Source organism: Maylandia zebra, linkage group LG11 (assembly GCF_041146795.1).
Source record: "Maylandia zebra isolate NMK-2024a linkage group LG11, Mzebra_GT3a, whole genome shotgun sequence".
Lineage (NCBI taxonomy): Eukaryota > Metazoa > Chordata > Actinopteri > Cichliformes > Cichlidae > Maylandia > Maylandia zebra.
The window spans coordinates 7,553,191-7,575,124 of NC_135177.1; the positions used below are offsets into that span (position 1 = coordinate 7,553,191).

At 41.4% G+C, this 21,934-nt stretch overlaps 1 protein-coding gene across 4 annotated transcripts in view; it reads right to left on the reverse strand.

Moving 5' to 3' along the window:
- vps13b (vacuolar protein sorting 13 homolog B) overlaps positions 1–21,934 on the reverse strand; it is a 299,476-nt gene that overhangs the window by 183,485 nt on the left and 94,057 nt on the right. Inside the window, exon 20 of one of the 4 annotated variants that reach the window (XM_023154241.3) lies at positions 17,251–17,458. The exons of the other annotated variants lie outside the window; for them this stretch is intronic. Coding sequence (XP_023010009.3) covers positions 17,361–17,458 — 98 coding nt within the window. The 3' untranslated portion in view covers positions 17,251–17,360. Of the gene's footprint in view, positions 1–17,250; positions 17,459–21,934 lie in introns of those variants that run through there. 4 annotated transcript variants of the gene reach the window in all.

The following is a 21,934-nucleotide window of genomic DNA, read 5'->3' on the forward strand; positions in this document are numbered from 1 at the left end:
TATTGAAATGCTAGTTCTGATTGGCTGCATTTCCTTATCCAGGAGGGGGTCACTGCAGTGTCAACGCTATGAGGGATGAGCTCAAGCAGAGATACGATGATTGCAACTGAACAATTAGAAGCGAGCAGATGTTGAAAAATATTCCAAGACACGACATTAAAGTGAAGAAAAATTCTATACGGCTGTTTTAGACACATGATGATGTTTTCGAACAGTAAGCTTGTGGCTACTGTGGTATACTGGGAATCTTTTTGGTTGATTATGACAGACATACTGACTAATATTCTCTCACTGGCATATAAGGTAAACCCCAAACCTTCACCCTTGCATGAAAAGACATCTAGATGACAGTAAAGACATGTAGTTTTGAGTGCGTGTTTCCTGGAGCATCAGAGAAATCACCTTTGGCCTGTTATTAGCCACTGCTGAATGAAGCCATGATTTGAACACTCAGCACCAACAGGAAAGTAAAGGCCAAGTGTGTGTTTTGTTGTTGGAGGATGTCACTCCTGTCTGCACACACACACACACTGATGAAAAAGAAGAAGTGTTTATACCCACCAGAGCCCTATTAAATACAGTCAGACATCACACATGCAGACAGGCATGTACTTTTGCACACATGCATAAATAAAGGATGCTTAAGCCACCTGCGACACAGGACTTCCAAACTACAATCAGCTGCCCTACATTAACAAACCATGGCACAAAAGCAGCGATGAATCAGCTTCTTGCAGACCAGTGGGAAAATAGGGAGGGCAGAAAGATTAAGGGGGGGGGGGATAGCAATGAAGAAGATGAGGGTGAGAAAAGGGGACAAAGAAAGGAGATGGTGGGAGTGAAATGACAAAGGGAGGGAACTCAGATGAGATAACTGAGACAAGTCTTTAAAGGTAAAAAAGTAGCAGCAGCAATTGCAAAATAGGCTGCTTTTATCCTTCAGCCTCAAAGCTGCAAAGGACACAGACACCTTCTGAGTTGAAAGGACACATACTCAATTTGACTAAGATCCTGGTTTATGTCTATGAACACATAACCATGCTATGGTGACAACTCATTTCCCTTGTTCTATTTGTTTTTCAGCTGATAAAAACAGAAGGGATAAAATACTCTCTCTGGCCATGAGTTATCCTCCTTTTGTCTTATTTCACTGTGTGCATAGATTCAACAAGGTGCTGGAAATATTCCTCAGAGATTTTGGTCCATATTAATATGATAGCGTCACACAGTTGCTGCAGATTTGGCACCTGCACATCCGTGATTCAAATCTCCCCGTTCTACCCAAAGATTCTGTGCTGGCTTGCGACCTGATGATTTTTGGATCATTTAAGTATTGTGAAATGATTTGTTATCTTGCAGGAAGCAACCATGAAAAGATGAGGACACTGTGGTCAGGAAGGCATGGACATGGTGAGCAAGAGTACTCAGGTGGGAATGGGGCGCTTAAACAATGCTCACTTGGTACTAATAAAGGGCCCAAAGTGTCCAAAGAAAATATCCCTCAACCCATCACACCAGCAGCAGCAGCAGCAGCCTGAACTGTTGATAAAAGGCAGGATGACTCCATGCTTTCACACTGGTTATGCCAAACTCTGATCCTACCATCTGGATGTTGCAGGAGAAATCCAGACTCCTCATACAGGCAATATTGTTTTATCAAATCTTCAAATTTTTCAATTTGTTGAGCATGTGGAAAATATAGTTTATGTTATCTTCTGCTGCTCTAGGTTTGATATGTTGTGCATTCAGCGATGCTCTTCTGCATACCTCATGCAGAAGGCCATTTCAGTTTTTATCAGCACAAACCATTTTCATCCAAAGAACTGATGTTCACTGCATAGTTTCTCTTTTTTAGACCCCTCCCTAGAGACAACTGCATGAGAAAATTCCAGTTTCAGACGTTTCTGAAATACTCAGATCATTTATTATAACATTAATGTTAAAATAACTGTGATAATACAACAAGAAAACTACCTCTAAGCCATAGCTGTTCAGTATTACATGCTATGATAGCATTAGCTAAAGCAAACTTAATATAGACCAAGATTTGGATTATTTGGATAGAATCCACACCACACATTTACTGCTCACACCAAGATTGCCAAGAAAATAGGTTGTGATATATTTTCTTGTGATACCATGTTATTGCGCAATTCACACCTTCATAAATCTTGTGGCCTTACATCAACCTGCTCTTTTCCAGATACAGTTGCAAGCCTGATAAGCTAACGAAAACAACTTTACCCCCAACTTCAACATGCCAGTGTACCCAGGGCCTGCATTTATAATAAAACGTATCATTTATATATAAATTGTTCCTATTCACACAGCCTTCACTTGTATAATTTATGCAAACTGACCAGGACTCACTTAGCTTTTTTTAAACTTCTGTGCTGTTAGTTTAGTAGACATCCAGGGGGAGGGGGTCATACCTGAGGGAGTAACAATTTTACATTTCAAGTTCAGAGTTCAAGATGTCTACTATTATTAGAAACCCTATGAATATGGTGGCTCAACTTTTGATTATGAGCCAGAGGAGGTTGATGGGAGCTAATGTCTAGTGGCTATTAGTGTCGGGAACGAGTCCTTTCATCTGCAGGTCTTGTATATGCTGTGAAGGGAAGAGAGCAGTGCCGGGGCTGGCTGTGTTTACTGCCTGTTTATCTAATGGGCATGTGGGGGGCTGGAAGGCCATGAGAGGTCAAACCACACACAGCGAGAGGAGCCTGGGACCCCCAGAGGACCACTCAAAGTGATGAGATTATACAACTACTGCTTGGTCTATGACTACTGCTGCACACACACATTTGTAGTAACAGTCTGGCTGACACACGCACACTTGACTCAGAGTGATGATAGTTTATTACTACTGTGTTGAGACTAAGAGCCCCAGGGGCAGGAAGATGAGTTGAGGGTTCCTGTGGACCTAAAGGCCCCCAAGGCAAAGTGAGGAAAGCACTGCTCTGAGGGGGCCAAGTATGTATACAATATTTTTGCTTTATATCACACACACATTATAGTGCACTGAAACACATGCATAACTTACAGCGCATATTCACATACCAGCTGTGCAGGACCAGATGCATTATTTAATCATATGAAAACCACAAATTCAAACACACAGGGGAAAAAATAATGTGTTTACTGTGTAAAATTCAGAAAGCAGTAACCTTAATCACCAGCATCAGACTACAAGTTTAACGCTGCACTGTAAGTAAATATATGAGGGAAGTTTCTTCCATAGCAGCTTGTTATACTACTGCCACCTGCGTGATCTCAATCTTTAGTACCGGCACTTGTACAGAGGACTGCTTTGTCCTTACAAAGGGAAAAAAGAGAGTTGGGGATAGTTAGAAAGTCGCTAGCAACCAGCAAATCAAAGGCAAGCAGTCTGGTTTGTTTTCTCACGGTACAGGGGCTGAGTGGAAAAAAAATTACAAAAAAACGGCTAGATAAAATAAACCTTTAATTTGACTGAAATTGGAGGCAACAAGCACTGCTGTAAGAAAAGGCTGTGAAGTGTGATTTCTTGCGGTTTGGGTTAATCCTGATTGAGGAGCCCCTGAGTTGAAATGTCAGCAATATGAGACTAAAACAAAAATAATTACATCCAAGGTTAATGAACACAACTGCCTGAGGCAGTAGAACGAAATGAGAGGGGGCAGTGAGAGAGAAAAAGAGAAGGTTTACGAGAGAAAAAAAAGATTGCGAGTACGCTAAAGAAGAAGTTTAAATTTGCTCTCATTTCACAAAGAGAAAGGGTCAAAAACATCTTGTAGAACAATAAATTGTAAATGATCGACCTGGTATTGTGATACAGGACCATCCATCCCAGACTGTACTCTGTCCAGGGTGCCGTTACCTGTCGAGGTTAACGAATTGTATGGCTAAAAGGCGAACCATAAAGTTTGTCAAAGGCATACCTTCCTTTTAATCTACTGTCATGCTGTGCAAGGTCATACCATCTCTCTTTCATCCTGCTTTCATCTTTACTGTTATGTCTACACATTCTATCTAAGCTGTGTGGGGAGCTGCCCATTACAATAACAGTGGTCGATGGTGCTAGAAGGCACCTGCACCTTGTACTGCTAAACCTTGTCTGTGTGCATACTCTGTATGTGAACGTGAAATAGGACATTAGTGTTGGATGGTGGGCATGCAAGTGTACATTTTTGGTATCTCAACAGTATGTAACATTCATTCATATTCATTTATTGTCATAAGCAAGTATTGTTTACACACACACACGGCCAGCAGAGTGTGTGTGCACCTTAGGACACTCACTCACTCGCCCTTTTTGTCTCACCCTGGACAGCTGGCTGCCCAGTGCACAGCTGCTGGAGGGGATGAGTCCAGGCAGAGAGCCTCAGAGGATAAAAACACAATCCACATCAAAGGAGTTCCACTGGTTGAACATGATTATCAACCGTTATCCCCTGAGTGTACAAGTCCTCCCTCAACTCCAAGCATCACTCACATAGGATGGGAAGTGAGGGGAGATTTGCTAAATACAAGCTGACCACAAACTGATATTACTCATGTATTCCTTTACTCTTCTGACTACTTCTCTTTGTTCTGCACTTCTTTAAAGACTTTTACTATAAACAGGAAAACACAGACAGATAGCAGGAGCCTCACAACAATCTCATCCTATTTATACTATCTATGCATTAATGGCAAGTCCATGCTATACTTTTAATGACTTGAAGTATTGTTTTGGTGAGGCTTAGATGATGTACAACGGCCACAGACAAATTACAGCATCCAATCTTTTTGCCATGGGGAATACACAACATACATTGAGTTTCCAGCTGACCGCTGAGAGAAGTCAGCAGTTAATGTCAATTTCGAGATTTCATATTTTGATAAAATTAAAATCAGCTTAGGTTGCAAATGATTCAAATTCAGTTTTTGGTGTAAAGAAAATTCTTCCAAAAACAAGTCAAGATGCAGATGAATTGATGAATATGATGATGACTCTGAGATAAATGTCAGATTTACTATTACAATATAATCTGTGGGTGTAGCACCTAAAGTTTTAAAAGGGTCTAGCAGTGGGAGCAAGTCATTAGTTTCATGTTTCCACTTCTTTGCTTCTTTTTGTTTTTTGCTGCATAAAGACTTTAGTATGGAAAATGTGTGAAAGAGGGTACTAGGATTTTACTCGTCAGCATCATGGAAATGTTGTGGATGCTGATGTCACACAAGAGAAGAGATGGTTCAAAAAACTGACACAGGTCAGCTACTTTTCAATTAAATTAAATTAGATTCACCTTCAATTATATAGTGCCAAATTACAACAACAATCAAGTCAAGGTGCTTTAGATTGTAAGGTAAAGAACATATAATAACACAAAAATTTGCTTATATTGCAATAGTGCTAAAACAATGCCAAATGCAGCCTTCACTTTTGCTAATTGTGATATAAAGCAGAAAAAAATAATTGCAGTGATGTTTGACTGCCAGTAATCATACATTCACCTGCAGGCAGGCTCTATAACCTCAGGTAGCTTAGGAGTTATTGTGAAATAATAATTATGAAAGACCATGCTGATTTCCAGGAAGTACTCTAACCCTCTTTCCACTTCATGTATTTGCAGGTGGTCTCAATGCCAGAATAACTTTTCTTTCTTTTTTTTTGCAGTATGTCATTTTGGAATGACTTTGATTCATTTTGTTTTCTTTAAAACAAGTAACTGTGTTATAAATTAAGAGCATTATGTTACATTAAACAGTCTTTGCAATCCTGTTCTCATTCGCTGGCAACTTATCTACCTAACCCTCCCCAGAAGCGAGGGGAAACATTATCTGAGTGTTAAGACTGTCTTACTTTCACTGTAAGAAGACGGGCTAATATGAATCTGGTGATGATGTGCTTTTGGGAATCCCACCCCTGAGCTGGGTGCAGCTAGTCAACTCTTTGAGCTCCAGAGGAGCGGAGTAATAAAGACCAGACAACAGGCTCAAATGAACTGATCTCTCTTTCAAAGCCCAAGGGATGGTCAACAAGGGTCCTCAGTGCATTACCTAACTTTAAAAGATTCTGTTCAACTTGTGTTTTGGTTGCTGTGAGGTCAGGACGCTGAAACAATGTTAGATCAAACAGAAGATACTGTTGCAAAATAGGAGCTTTGCTGAAGCAAAGCATGCGAGACATGAACCTTACCCTCATGATGTCACATACCTGGCTCAAGCTCCGAGTCAGGAACAATGAGGAACACAAACTATAATCATAATTTACACAAGCATTGCAAAATGCATAACATTTTTTTCAGACAGGGCTTTAGAGTTAATATAAAAGCCATATTTACCTAGTACGTCCTAAAATAGTGGATTTGATTTATGGTTTCATTTTGTGGAGCTTCTTTCTCAGCTTTAAACTCATTTTTCGAAATATCATTCCAGATTACTCGAGTAACTACATGTAGTCAGTAGTATTACATGTAGTTTTAAATGCTGTATCCTTTATCAGGAACATGCTTGGCAGTTACTGAACACATCTACTTTATGTATCTTGTTGGAGGGGTAAAATATCACTTACACTACACCAGACATTAGGTATCACCACACATGGACACGCACACTCCAGAATGTAGTGGAATAAAAAATATGCAGTCAATGCTGTGGATAATGGACCTGACGTCAGGCAGCCCTATAAACCCAGCTCAGGTGCAGGTTTATTTTTCTTGGACTTATCAGACAAGTCATGAAATAAGAATCTCACTGACAGACTCACAGCTAAACAATAAATCGCTACTCTCACTTTCAAAAACGTTAACTAGAATTGCTATTTAAATAAACCCTGGCATCTCCTCAGGCACGCAGGCTATCGTGCCATGTGACAGATCTCTCTGCCTCACACTACGGACCATACCAGTGTATGTGAGGGCCAGCGCATTGTTGGTCTTCTGCTGGGGTACAGAACATCTGGACAGGACACGAGTGGTGCTCATTCACTGTGAATAAAAAACCTTTTCTTAAACACATTTAAATGTTTACTCATTCGCTGCTGAGTCATAACCAACGGGCATTATGAGGCTAAGAGTCGGCATTACAGAACTGATTACTTATGTGCCTTTGGGTATAATGAGCTAAACATTTTCAAAAATGCTTCATTACATTATATTACACAGCTGCATACACCCAGTTATAATGTGAGGTCTGGCAATGGCGTGTTCTTGGTAGACAGACTTATATACTGTGTATGCCTTAAAGTTCCATGGATGCCCACAGATTAAAATGCAAAAGCTTATATAAATGCTGATAAATAAAGATAAATGCTGGTACAGATGTACATTTTTAAATGTGAAAAGATCACACACGCAGCTAACTTTGATCACATCTCCAGATAAACTTTTCATGTTTAGGGTTTTCAGATGCAAAGCCTGCCCTCACCTCTGTCCAGCCCTCTTAGGTTTCTTCTCATTCCAACCCATCATAAAGTTAGGGAGTGTGGACATAATCTGTGAAACTGCTGGCTCACCCCAATATGACCTGCTTCAAATACTTTAGTTCATCTGATTACATCTATTGCTGTCAACCACAAAGGAGCTGTGACAGGGGCACGCACATAACACATTATGTATCTTGCAAGGTAATGTGCAACTGTGGTAAAAGGGTACCGAACAACAAACAATTCTCAAATTGCCAGTCAACCTTTACTTCATGCCATTCATTCAAAAGACAAGCAAAGTAAACAACACTTCTCTGCTGGGTGGCTCTCCTCCTCTACACCACAAAATACAAAGTCCACTGAGAACTTGCACTTACAGCCACCACACCTTTGTGCTGAGCTGAACCAGATGATGTAGCCTGGACACCAATAGGGCAGTCTCAGTCATTCTAGATTCATTTCTTGTCTTGCCTAACCTTCAAGTCTTGAGGATTCTTTGGGAAGTGTTGGGGTAAAACTGCTTTCACACCGGGTGCAGTGTGCGGTCCAGTCGCCACTTGGTTTAGCATATCGTACAGGGAAGCCACAAAGGAAACCACAAAGTCTAAAGCAAAAAGAGAACTTAAAAACCTTTAGTGAGATTTTAGAGAAACTCCAAAGCTTTAAAAAGATTCATAGAGACATAGAAACATATGACAATTTTAAGCAAAGTTATATTGCTCACCTACAACGAGTTGAACAACGTGAATGAAGCAGGTTAATTGCAAGAGCCTGATAAAAACTCAAACTTGCTCTATGATTCAGTGAATTTATACAGTTCATACACTCAATAACTTTTGAACTTGGATGTCATTATACAAGAAAACTCCTAAGCTGTGCTGCACGTTTCTTGCTACAACAACATATTGAAAATATTATGTGACAATGAGTGCGAGGACTCCTTAAGAAAAAAGTCCATTTACTCAGTTCAATCAAAAACCTTAGGACAAAAGCTGAATTTAACATCTTGTTTCTAATGATATAAAAGACTAATATAAATTACAGTTGGGCAAAAAAGAAAGTTGTTTTTTTAAAAATTTACATTAAAAAGTTAACTAACATTTAAATGACGTTTCGCCTGAGAAGCAGTTTGGAGTTCAAAAAGTTCAATTTCTGTACCAGACTTTCAAGTCATGTCTGGTTCAGATTTCATAAAATACTACAGTAATATCACTTTGAACTCTAGCCAGTGATCTCAAGTAGTGATAATTTCACTGAGGAATATTTATGATTATTAAAAAAAAAACATGGCTTTGTAAATAAAACAAGACCAAACTTATGAAAGAGATGCTCGAAGCTATTAAATTAACTTAATGTGGACACTGTTTCAAAATTTATTGTGAAAGAACAAGTGAACAAGTAACCTTACAGCAAAAATAATTTTATGAAATAAAAGTTGTACAAACGCCTCAGTTGACAAGAAACAAAAACTGTTATATTTATTCAAAAGTCAAAGATCCTAGCGAGAACTGTTGACAACACCTGCAACATTGGCTAATGTACTTTTTGCTAAAATCATATTACAAACGGGTGACAGAGTAAGAAAAGGTATTAGGCCAACTAAAAGCGCCACAAACATTGTCATTATTATTTCAGACTCAATAATATTCACTCATAATTATTATTGTTCTCTCCACTTCATAAGCATATACCACTTTATCATTCTCTATTTTTTTGCCATCAGACATCTGGTCTCCCCCCCTCCCAACCCCACATCTCCACCACCACTACTGCTGAGGTTTATTTGACTAGAAAATTACCCTACTCGTGTTTAACAAATCTCCAATACTGTCATCACCAAATATTTATTTGTAGAGGAGAAGAATTCTGAATGGCTACATTCCTTCTGCTTTGTGCATTTACACATTTTTGCATGAGCATGCAGCCAGCCACACACACACAAATATACACAGCAAACACAAGATATGTTTGAGTGCGTTTCCACGTAGCACGTTTATAAGGTGCCGTATGGTTTCAGTGAAAGTCACACATAATGTCAGACATAATCATGCAAAGGTTATCTGCATGATTGTGTCTACTACCTCTTGTTTAAACTACTGCAAAGTTAGAGGTGTGAGCCAAAGTAATATCCACAATAATATGAGGACCAAAGGTTTGCTAGCTTGCACTGGATTGGAATGAGATGAGATTGGTTTTGTGCACTTAATGCATCAGTGATTTTCATGTTATGCCTGAATAACACAGCTTTTTGTATGTAAATTATTATCAATTTTTTTTTTTGACATTACCAGTAATTTGGTCTTCTTGCCTACTTATTTGTCAGCATTTTCTCTTTATATCAAAAACATTTCATTGCAATGACTATTTGATTACCCTTAAAATAATTTTACGGGTTTTAAAGAAATTATTTAATTACCCATAAGTAAGTCTTTATTAAACCCCTTAACGCTTCACAGACTTGCCTATGTTATCCACACTTGGCCCCATTAAATACCACTTCAGCTTTATTTTAATCAGGCTGAACAGTCGGCCTCAAGACATTCAACTCGCTGACTGTAGCGTACCATCAAACTGACAGTGGGGAGCTCTCAAGCGAGACAAAACACCACAAGGGGGCAGTGATGTAACAAGGACGTGGAAAAGGTCAGAAAGAGTTTCTCATGAACAACAGTGAGAGCAGGGAGAGCAGAACAGGGAACACGGGGGGGTGATAACTGAAGGGAAAGGAATAAAGTTTGGGTCGGAGAGATGAATGAGGGAAAAAAGAAACGGCAAGAGCAAAGTCAAGTTATCAAATAAGAAAAAAAAAAGAAAAGAAAGATGAAGGAGAAAAAAATATGAAGAATGGACAAAGTACAAAGGACCTCTATGGCATATATACAAATATTAAGACAGGAGGAAATAACACATAAGATTAAGGCCACGGAGTGACAAACAAAAGCAAGCTGCTCAAAAAAGAGAAAAACGGTCAAAGACGTCCCTGATATCAATCACACGTAAGCTAAAAATGCTTGGGATTCATTTACACACTCGTTTAAATACTACACACATGACTTTTCCACTTTTTAACAAACACTTCAGTTCAGGAAACTAAACTAGAAAAAAAAAACCTTTATCTGGACAGTTTACTAAATATATCTGTCTGCCACCACTCTTTGAATAGTGATGCAGATAAACACAGATGTGAAACACACTCAAATGAGAACTATTGGCCTCCCAGAGAGCTGCCCCACTAAAACCACAGATCCCAGAGGGAGGCGCTCCGGTATCTTTTAAGTGACCCATTCTTTAAACTTACTTGGAGATATTTTTACTAAAGAAGATATTTGTCAGGAAATCACTGCAGAACAAGACTTCTGGGCTATTGCTTTCCACACAATCGTTGGTTTGACCTGCCGACGACAACATTTCGTCTGTGGTTAACTCACAGTTGTGTAGATTTGTTTGGTTAGTTGCCCCCTTAGCACTTCATTTACCACTGTACATAAAAAGACAACAAATAACAAGACTGAGTCAGAGCATATACTTTGCTAACAGGACACATGAAATCTAATTACACATTTCATAGTAACAATATCATTTACTTTTACATCACACATTTTGGATCATATTCCCATTTTATGTGTGTACAATAATCTTCCAGCACATATGTACACACGCTGGCCCGCCTGTCTGCCCATACTGAACTCTACAGTCTCTACCTCATACTCATACTGGCTATGGGAGCTTGCAGAGGGCAAGTCACAAGGATGAAGAGCCTGATGACCAATGTAACACATGTGGCAATGCAAAAACACACACAAACATGAAAGTCTAGTATTTCTGAAGAACTCGCAACCAAAATGCAGCCAATTTGAACTAAACTCACACTCACCCCACCCAGTGCTGTGTCATTCTGACAAAGCATGGCCAATAAACAGTTCAGTATAGTACAGTCACGCAAACACACAAAAGTGTAAAAATCTTTGGACGAAAAAAAAAAGCGCGTTAGAGCTTGTCTATACCCTCACACAGTAATTGGTTTTTCTGTGACATTTTTGTGTGTTCACCTCAAAAGCTGCTAGTAATTACTCACATGGATTAAACTGGAGACCACAAACGGCCGTGATGCTGCGCTGTTTTCAAGTTCCAAGTGGTGTTTATTAAGCTGATGTTTCAGGACCAAATGTTCACTGTCCATAAAGTGTAGAATTTTAACTCTGTGACGGTCTGCTGCAGTGGTTTCACATTAGTCATCTTTCTGTGATCTCTGTTTATCATTTGTATACAGAGCTCAGAGTAACGTTTAGCATGATTCATAATAAATCACACAACAGGTTTGTCATAATTCACTCTGGATCTATTTAAAGGATTCAGGATCAGTTACGGTATTTGGTCCATATTCACCAAGTAAATCTGAAACTCACTGCTGGACTTTTGACACAGATGGACCTACTACAGATGAGCCTAGAAGAAGGTTTAAATATGTAGTATGCAATGAAGCAGTGGTAATGGAGCGAGACTATCTAACCACTGTCTGTCCGACAACCGTCTCCAGCACCCCACTGCTCCTTCCCTCCCCTGGCAAGGATGACCCCGTGTTCACACCAAGATAAGTGCAGGGGGACTCATCCATGCCTCTGAAATGCCCCTCTACATCTCTGACACCCCAGTAGCTCTCTGTCAGACTACTTTGTGTCCACAGGTTCATCCTACCACCTATTGTGAAGGCACCAGCTCAGTGGATCTGTTGATTGTCAGGATAAGGCATCTTCTTTTTAACAAGGTCATTTCACCCCAAATCCCTAGATTACATTAGATTACATTAAATTACACTGGATTTAGGTAAGAAGACAGATTCTGGAAGCCTTAAAATTCTGAAATGAGAGACCACCTAAGAACTAATGGGCACCATGTAATGTACGGAGACCAAATATGAATCTCATTTTGAAATAGTGTCTTTCTTGAACACTGGCTTAGTCTTTCTGGCTGTTTTGGTTTCCCTTTGGCTGCAGAGGAAGCTCCAGTGAAGGTTTGTGATAGCAGAAAAGCACTGGTGGCTGATAAGAGAGGTGTGAACAGCAGTGTAAGCAAGCCATCGCAGGGGGTTGGAATGATTGACCGTCAGAGGTTAGAGGGTTACAAGACAAGAGAAGTGGACATAACAGAACTGTGCCGTGCCAGAAATGAGCTGAATTGCATGTGCAGTGGATCAACTGTTACTGTTACGAAAAGAGCATTGCAAAAATTAGCATACTTAAAGACAATACGGTAGCCCACATCAATGATTTCTACACATATAAAGTTGCCAGTCACAGCTGGATATACTGAATATAGAATGAAGGAGTTTATTATTCAACAAAAGCACATCCACCAATCACAAACAGCACACTTGGTATACAGTTTTATAACTAGATAGAGCTTTTTTATGGCTGGGATAGGTGTAGTACATTCACTAAAGTACTAAAAGACTACGATCGAAAAACATGTCTAGGGCCTGATGCAACACTTCATGCAATTCTACTTAATCAAAAATCCACCATGTGACTTGATAAGGTCCCTTTGCTGAACCTCCCCCATCTGCTACTTATCACACTGCCCCCCCCCCCCCCCCCCCCCCCCCCAACACACACACACACAGACACACGCACATGCACACACACAGACAAAATGTGGACTGGTATGACCTCTGACACTTTAATCAACGGGCATTAAAGAGACTCTTAAACAAAACTGACGCACTGCACAGATTGGACTGACAGGGCGACTGGCTGGCTGGCTTAGAGGCTAAGTGGGATCCAGAAGCAGCGGCTCTGAAAGATCGTTGCCAACACTTTGGAGATTGCAGAGGTGGTGGGAGAGTGTTGGCCATTACAGGGTTTACAGATTAGCCTGGTTTATTAGTTCACTATAAGGATCTTCCACCCTTTAAGGTTTGTCACACGTCACTTTCCTGCCTTGTCCGTTTAGGCCCTGTCTAATAAAGGCAGGGTCTCTGTCAGTCAGACGCAGATGGAGGAGAAAGGGTGAGAGTGATTTAATGATCCTGTAATGTTGGAGAACATAACAAAGCCGCCAAAGCTCTATAACAAAAAACATCACAAATCTGTACACCCACTTGCGTAAGAAAAAACACAGAGACACACTCACCAAAGCACAATGGTTTTGTGCAGATTTTCACCACAGCGCTCAGTATTTGCACATGTCCACGCAGATAAAAGACTTTTCCTTTTGAATTTTAATGATTTGTAACAAGCGGTAAAGTGACAGCATGTGAAAAATATGCAAAGTGCACCAGGAGGACAATGGTGCAGTCACAAAGCATGGCAATTAATCAGAGGGAAAATGAGAATTAGATCAATGTGTTGATATAGCTAGAATAAAGGAGAAAAAGTCTATAACTTATTCTGAAAGAGGGTAATATTTCTGATTCATGTTAGAGCGTAATAGTGACCAAGCCTCGGGTCAACTAACGGTTAGGCCACCTAAGGGATTTACAACAAATCCACAAGAAGTTACCTTTCTCTTAAAATCTTGAAACGGTGCTGCTTTTCTGAAAATAAAAATAGCAAATAAGTTTTGTCCCCAGATACAGGCCAGGGAAAAAACACCCCCATCCACCTTTTGTGTCAAATCTCTGCTATAAAACAATGCCATCCTCACAAATACATTGTTTCTTTGAGGGCTTTTGATTTCAAATTGCTGGATGAAGTGTTGAATTTGTACTGTAGTGTGTTAGGGTTCGGCTTTGAAGTAACAAATCTTAAAAATATTAGCTAAAATGAAATGCATGTTATGAGTTGTTTTTATGTCATGTACAGTCAGTTGCTAAATATGTGTTTTTTACCTCCTCATTACAAGCTGTGACAACATTAATGCTCCGCTGATCACAGACCCTCTGTTAGTATGTATAGATGCATTTATAATGGTGCTCTCCCCCCTTAAAACAAAGACCAGCTAACACAGATTCAAACAATCTAGCTGGTCTCTGTCGAGAGATCGTGCTCAGGAACTAGTTTATTTATCAAGCAACATTTGAAATAAAGGCTCTCCTCTTATAAAAGCCTGCTTTGCATAAAGGAGGAGGTCACCCAATCTCTATTTGAAGAAATGCCCAGAACTTGAAACTGTATAAATCACCGAGAGCCCTTCTCATAATATCAGGGGACTTCAATCATGCCTCACTGGACTCCACACTGCCCACCTTCACCCAGTATGTGACCTGCCCAACCAGAGTCAATAAAACACTGGACTTACTGTATGCCAATGCAGAAGAGGCATACAGTTCATCACCTCTCCCTCCCCTAGGCAGATCTGATCACAACCTGGTGCACCTTGTCCCTGTGTATGAGCCCTTAGTGCGCAGGGAGCCACCAGCCACCCGCACAGTACAGAGATGGTCAGAGGAGAGCGAGGAGGCTCTTAAGGATTGTTTTGAGTCGACTGTGTGGGAGGTGATTTGTGATGACCACGGTGAGGACATCGACAGCCTTACTACATGCATTACTGACTATATAAACTTCTGTGTGGATAACACTGTACCTACCAGGACTGTACGGTGTTTCTCCAACAACAAACCTTGGATTACCCCAGAAATTAAAACCGTCCTCAAGCAGAAGAGGAGGGCCTTCAAATCCAGAGACAAAGAGGAGTTGAAAAGGGTGCAGAGAGAGCTGAGGGGACTGATAAGGAATGGGAAGGAGAGCTACAGGCAGAAGATGGAGAACCAGCTTCAACAAAACAACGTTGGTGAAGTCTGGAGAGGCCTCAGAACCATCTCGGGCCACAAACAGCAGAACTCTCTGCCTGGGAGGGATGTGAGATGGGCAAATGAACTGAATCATTTCTTCAACAGATTTGACTCAGCCATGAGGCAGTCTGCAACATCGGCTGCAGACTCACCCACCCCCACTGCTGCTGTTCCACCTCAGACACTTCACACCTCCTCTATTCACCCTGCTCACTCCCCCCCACCCCCAACAACAGCATCCAATACACACTCAACACAAGGCTCCAGCCTGTCTCTCTCAACCACCCAGGTTAGGAGGGAACTGAGGAGGATTAATGGCAAGAAGGCAGCGGGTCCAGATGGCATCAGCTCGAGGGTCGTCAGGTCCTGCGCGGACCAACTGTGTGGGGTGATGGAGCACCTCTTCAACCTGAGCCTGAGGTTGGGAAGAGTCCCACAGCTCTGGAAAACCTCCTGTGTTGTACCAGCGCCAAAGACTTCACGCCCCAAGGACCTCAACAGCTACAGGCCGGTGGCTCTGACATCCCACCTGATGAAGACCCTGGAGCGGTTGGTCCTGGCTCAGCTTCGGCGCCTAATAAGCTCATCACTGGACCCACTTCAGTTTGCCTACCAGCCTGGCATTGGAGCGGATGATGCCGTCATTCACCTCCTACATCGTTCCCTCGCTCACCTGGAGACCGCTGGAAGCACTGTGAGAATCATGTTCTTTGATTTCTCCAGTGCCTTCAACACCATTCTTCCCTCGGTTCTAAAGGACAAGCTGGTGAACTCTGGAGTGGACCATCACCTCACTACCTGGATCCTGGACTACCTCACCGACCGACCACAGTATGTGAGGGCTCAGGGCTGTGTGTCGGACAGGGTCGTCTGCAGTACGGGGGCCCCACAGGGAACGGTTCTGGCTCCGTTCCTCTTCACCATCTACACTGCAGACTTCTCCCACAATTCCACCCAGTGCTTCCTGCAGAAGTTCTCTGATGACTCTGCAATAGTCGGCCTCATCACTGATGGGGACGACAAGGAGTACAGAGGTCTGACCCAAGACTTTGTGGACTGGTGCCAGCTGAACTACCTCCAGATCAACGCCAGTAAAACCAAGGAGCTGGTGGTAGACTTCCGCAGGCACAAGCATTCTCCACTGCAACCACTGAACATCCAAGGTATGGACATTGAGGCTGTGGACAGCTACAGGTACCTTGGTGTTCATCTGAACAATAGACTGGACTGGACTCATAACTCAGACGCCCTCTACAGGAAAGGGCAGAGCAGGCTGTACCTGCTGCGGAGACTCAGGTCGTTTGGAGTGGAGGGCCCACTCCTGAAGAAATTCTATGACTCTGTTGTGGCTTCTGCTATCTTTTATGGCGTGGTCTGCTGGGGCGGCAGCATCTCTGCTGGGGACAGGAAGAGACTGAACAGGGTGATCCGAAGGGCCAGCTCTGTTCTAGGATGCCCTCTGGACCCAGTGGAGGTGGTGAGTGACAGGAGAACGGCGGCTAAGCTGTCATCCCTGATGGACAACGTCTCCCACCCCATGCAGCAGACTGTGACAGCACTGAGCAGCTCCTTCAGTGGGAGACTGCGGCACCCACGGTGTGGGACGGAGAGATTTCGCAGGTCTTTCCTCCCCACTGCTGTCAGACTCCATAATAAAGACTTTAACTGATCAAGCACACACATCCATACATATGCAATAATACTAAGTGCAATAATCCTTTCTGTCATCGTTGTATTTTTACTCAGTTGTATATAGTATTTGTATTTGTATTCTATTTTTATCTTATTGTATATTTATTTTATTTTATTCTACTGTATATAGTATTTTATTTTATTCTATTCTGTACAGTTGTGTACTGTATTTATTCTTATTGTATTCTAATTTTTGCCTCATAACTTTTGCACTGTCCACTTCCTGCTGTGACAAAACAAATTTCCCACGTGTGGGACTAATAAAGGTTATCTTATCTTATCTTATCTTAAAAGTCGATGCGATACAGTGTGAACAACGGCAAGCTTGCAGAGATTCTATTACTTTCAACAAACCAATGATTTGTTTATCAGAAATAATGATTTACAGTTTCCAAGATATCTCTTAGATATTACTTACTGAAAAAAACACCTGCTTTTATTTCCTGTCTTTAATAAGCACACAGTCATATCCAATTTTCAGTACGAGGTAACAGGCCTCCATGAATTCCGGCCTACTGCATGCAGCGCACCACACATGCAGCCAAGTCATCCATCTCTCCGTGTGTGGAGAAGCCGGCTGAATTTAGTGTCTGCACCTGGACAGGGATCTTCTGCTTGTCCAAAATCCAGGCCTCGCAGTGACACTTTAAAACAGAGCAGACTCATTCAGCAGTCAATCAGCAGTCTTCACTTCCTCTGCTCATGTTATCTGTCACAACCCCCTCTCCCCCTTCTCTGCTTAAATACACTCATCCGTTATCATTCTAGCTCTCTCTACTGTTTTGATATCACTAGCGTTGTGTCAACATTTCAGGAGGCTGTGGATTCATGAGATGAGATTTTCCATCAGCTTCAAAATCTCAGACAACACGTATGTTTATCTTAAAAAATATCTTAAATTTCATGAAAAACTCTACAGCAAAGCAGAAAATATCATGTAAAAATATCACGTGGTAATAAGCCTACACCTATAATGAGGGAGACCCAGTAAACTTACAAACATCTATACACTACATGCATACACAGGCAAAAACAGACCACAGGAGTGGGTTATATATAACTCACTGCATTCAAAATGTCCCCAGTTAGATAAATTTGCTGCCCTTTAGTAACTGGGAAGTTACACAGCTAATACACAGGACACTGACATGCTTATATTTAGGTGAACATATACATATATACATGAAACCAGTTTCACACTCAGATTGTATGACGCCAGTGTCAAAGGTCTGGTCTGTTTTCCCCCAGAAATACCAGAGAAGTAAGGGCTTAATAGTGCTGTCAACCATGGAACTGACAGAGGCCTAAAGCCCTGGAGCAAAGTCTCCACCTTGGCTGTATAGTTCAGCCACACAGAAGCAAAGATGTAGCCTGTAGGTTGGGTGTCAGGCCTCAATCTCAGCCCACACAGTTTATGCTGATACTACACACTGTGGGTACAGACTCACATTAGTCACAGCTTTCAAAACACGGCATCATATTTCATGGTAAATAGTTTTCATTATTAATTTTGGTAAAGAGTCTGTTACCAGGATGGTATGTCTGCATTTCTCTCTGTCTCTCACTCTTATTTTTCCTCTCACATAGGTCTAGAAAGCAAAACAGTGTCGATGGGTCATAATAAATGATAACCATTTGATTTTAGGTGGCTCTAATTAAGCCTTTATTATTTCACCCTGAAATAAGAGAGCTGTAATGGCCATTAAAAATGCTGATGGTGAGAATGAATGACAAAGACTGACACATGTGTTTGAAATATAGTTAAGAGGCTACAAAATGGAAAGCCATTTCATGGAAAAAAAAATCAGCTGTCATCAGCATACAAGTGACTAAATTAAGGTCGTGACTGGACATGTTTGGGCCTGTCTCTAAACTATATTATGTAATAACAATGGTAAAAACGGGCACAGAAGATAAAATTAATAGGTGCTCAGAGTCAAAATGACAACTGGCAATAAAAGTTTAGTTGAGCTGGAGATGACCAGTCACAAGGCCTTGCCTGGCCTTCAGAAACAATAAGGCTCAAGTTACCAGGAGAGGCTGAGGGGCAAAGGGAGGAGGATGCTCTCTTCACCCACAACACCATAACTCTCACTGGGCCAGAGCCTCTGTCACTGGATGCTGCTCTGGTTGGAGCTCCCAGTAACCTTTTAAATCAGGTCCCACTGACAGCTTCCATTAACATTCCTGCCCAGCCTGGCAGGCAATTGAACAAAGGGTAAGTGGGACAGAGCAGAGCATAGACTTTGGGGGTGGTGGTAAACTCTGGGACCAGGAACAGAAGAGCACATGGGTGCAGGACAGAAAAAGAGGAAAAAGCCACAAAGTGAGGGAGGGTAAAGATCAGAGATAGTGACGGAGACGGGGAGGGTACAGAGTGGAAAAAAAAACTACAACAGGGAAGGGATCTGGAACTGCTTTGTATTTGTGTGTAAAGTTCTGAATAGGTGCTTATTTAGGCTCTGTCAGAACTAGTTTCTACATAATGCCGTTCAACCAATTTCGAAATGTTTATACCTGATCCCAAAAGCCACACTCAAAGTTGAAGTGTTAAACTTAACAACATAAAGTGCAGGGAAGATATGTATGTTTGCACTGAAGCACCGCAGCAATTTCCTAATGTTGTAAACCCGCTCAACATTTGGCAATAAAACCCTTTCTGATTCTGATATGGTGTTGATTAACCATGGAAATAAAAGTTAAAACTGTTTTTTCCAGACTGACATTCATGAACAAATGAATAAAAGCAACTGAAAAGAGTTCAAACCTAAAGCATACATTCTCACAACAGTTTCCAGGGAATTGGCCTAAGCATTTAAGGTCATATGTCTTGTATGTATAAGTGAAATATGAAATGAAATAGAAGAAACCTGCACAAAAATGAGAAAAGAAAAGGCACAGATCAATCAGTGGCTGACCCTCCCGTCCCAGGTCAGAGGTAGACAGCATGGGTCAAGTTGATATAAACCATACTTTGTGCATGCTGCCTCTAGCCATTATAGCATAGTGTACTGTGAAACAGTTACAAGGCGTTTGCCCATCATTAAAGGGGCGTGTGCATTAAATCATGTTTTGCCAGCTGAAAAAACCAGACACCCTTCAAAAGAGCCACCTGAGAACATTTGAGAACTCTTTGGGAGTGCAGTGGTTTTTATTAGCTATTTATTATGACACTGTGGTTGCTATGACACAAAATATACACAAAAGAGATGTGCTGGACGTACAAGAGTCTAACTTACTTCTGCTTAACTAGTGGACCCACAGCGAGCAAAATGTTCCTCCAAGTATTAGTTTCATATCAATATTGTGCTAGTTTGACACACTTATAAATACTCACAGAGCTGAGGCATTAACTTCTGCTGCAGCAAGAATAGCTGCTGCATTCCTGCAGCTAACAGGGAACTTGATAAACTAAACTATCCATTAATGTTAGGATGTGGCTGGTGTAGTGTATATCCTACCCTTTCTCCAGCTGGCTAAATAAATGTAATAGTGACAAGAAAAAAAAAAGAAAGCATCAGTGCACAGCAGGCTGCTCAGCATCTCTTAATGCTGCTGGCATTTCTTTCTTGTAAAAATGTGACACTTGCATTACAAAAAGGACTAAAAATGTACACCTGCCTCGGTTTTAAAAAAAAAAGCAAAGAACCTTTTGGCACAGATGCCCCATAAAAAAAAAAAAAGAAACTCTGTTTTTGTTACTTACTGATGGCCTCTACACTAGTTCTGCCCAGTGAGGTGTATTAAAAATCACCACTAGTCTCTAGGAAAAGCTACTGGCAAAGAAAACTCTGGTGACACACACACCCACAGACAGCTGGTCAGTGGAGGATCACTAGTACAAACACTAAAACATGCTCTTGTCATCTTTTATGCAGTTGAAAGGTGCAGAACATTACCGACTGCAGCTTTAAATCTTTAAATAATTTCAGCTGCCAATCATTCTGCTGGTCAAACCTGCATATACTTAGTCATCGCAGCATGACTGTTGGTTCTTTTATGGGAAATGACGCCAGTGATGTTCCTGTGTGGTCTGTGGGGGGACTTTGAAGACAAATGAGAGCTCTACATACAAAACAAGAAGAATTACAGAACTCTTAGGAGATAAATACGTGACGATACAATAAAGACTCTGAGAATCCATTTTTCAGTCTGTCTGTCACTGGAACAAATCACAATGGTTTTCAGTGACAGAAAGAAATATGCTTTGAACAACAGAAGACCAGGATATGTGGCAAACAAAACCTTGCAGAGTCCAATTTTCAACTTCCTTCTATTGCTCTCTAACAGATGATGCTGAAAAGTGCTCTTTGCCAGGAGCATTTATGAACAAAAGCCAGCCTAAAAAAACCCATCCTTGTAATTGGTACTATTGAGAGTGTTCTGTTTGTGTGAATAAGTGTGTGTGTGTGTGTGTGTGTGTGTGTGTGTGTGTGTGTGTGTGTGTGTGTGTGTGTGTGTGTGTGTGTGTGTGTGTAAGCATAAGCCAGTTGTATGGGAGAATTCAACATTAGTGAAGCTGGTGTGTGTCACATTCCATTCCTGACTGAGCCTCACTCAACCCACCCCCCCTGGTCTGGTTCCTACCGACTGATTCTGTTAATTACTTTGCCTTTTTTATTCTGAGAGAGCTGTGAGAAATGCCTCTCACCGCCACCGCTGTCCCACCCAGAACCCTACAACAACTATTAGCTTAATTACTTACATCTAACGTACTTCTCCAGTAATAATGTCCACATCAGCATCAAAGAGATTTCAAAGAACATCAGCTCCTACCCCTTCTTAACCCTATACACCACTTTCCTTTCAACTCCTTTTTTATCATCACTGCTGCCTGATGTGAGAATGTACCTTCTGCACTAATTTTTAATTTCCCTTGCATTCTTTGGAAGAGCTGATACTGCTGTGGTTCTGTGTGGTTAAGCTTTGCGCACTGTGCGCACACAGACTCATTTGGGCAACAGCATAGCCTGGGAAAGTTTGTGCGGAGCACATAAAATAGGGGAGTGGAGGCGGAGGAGTGCTGTGTTGGGGGAATGAGAGAAGAGGTGAGGAGAGGGCTTGGTACGAGGGAGGAGACGCGCCGCGGCAGCTCAGCTGTGTAGAAGCTAATGGGCTCT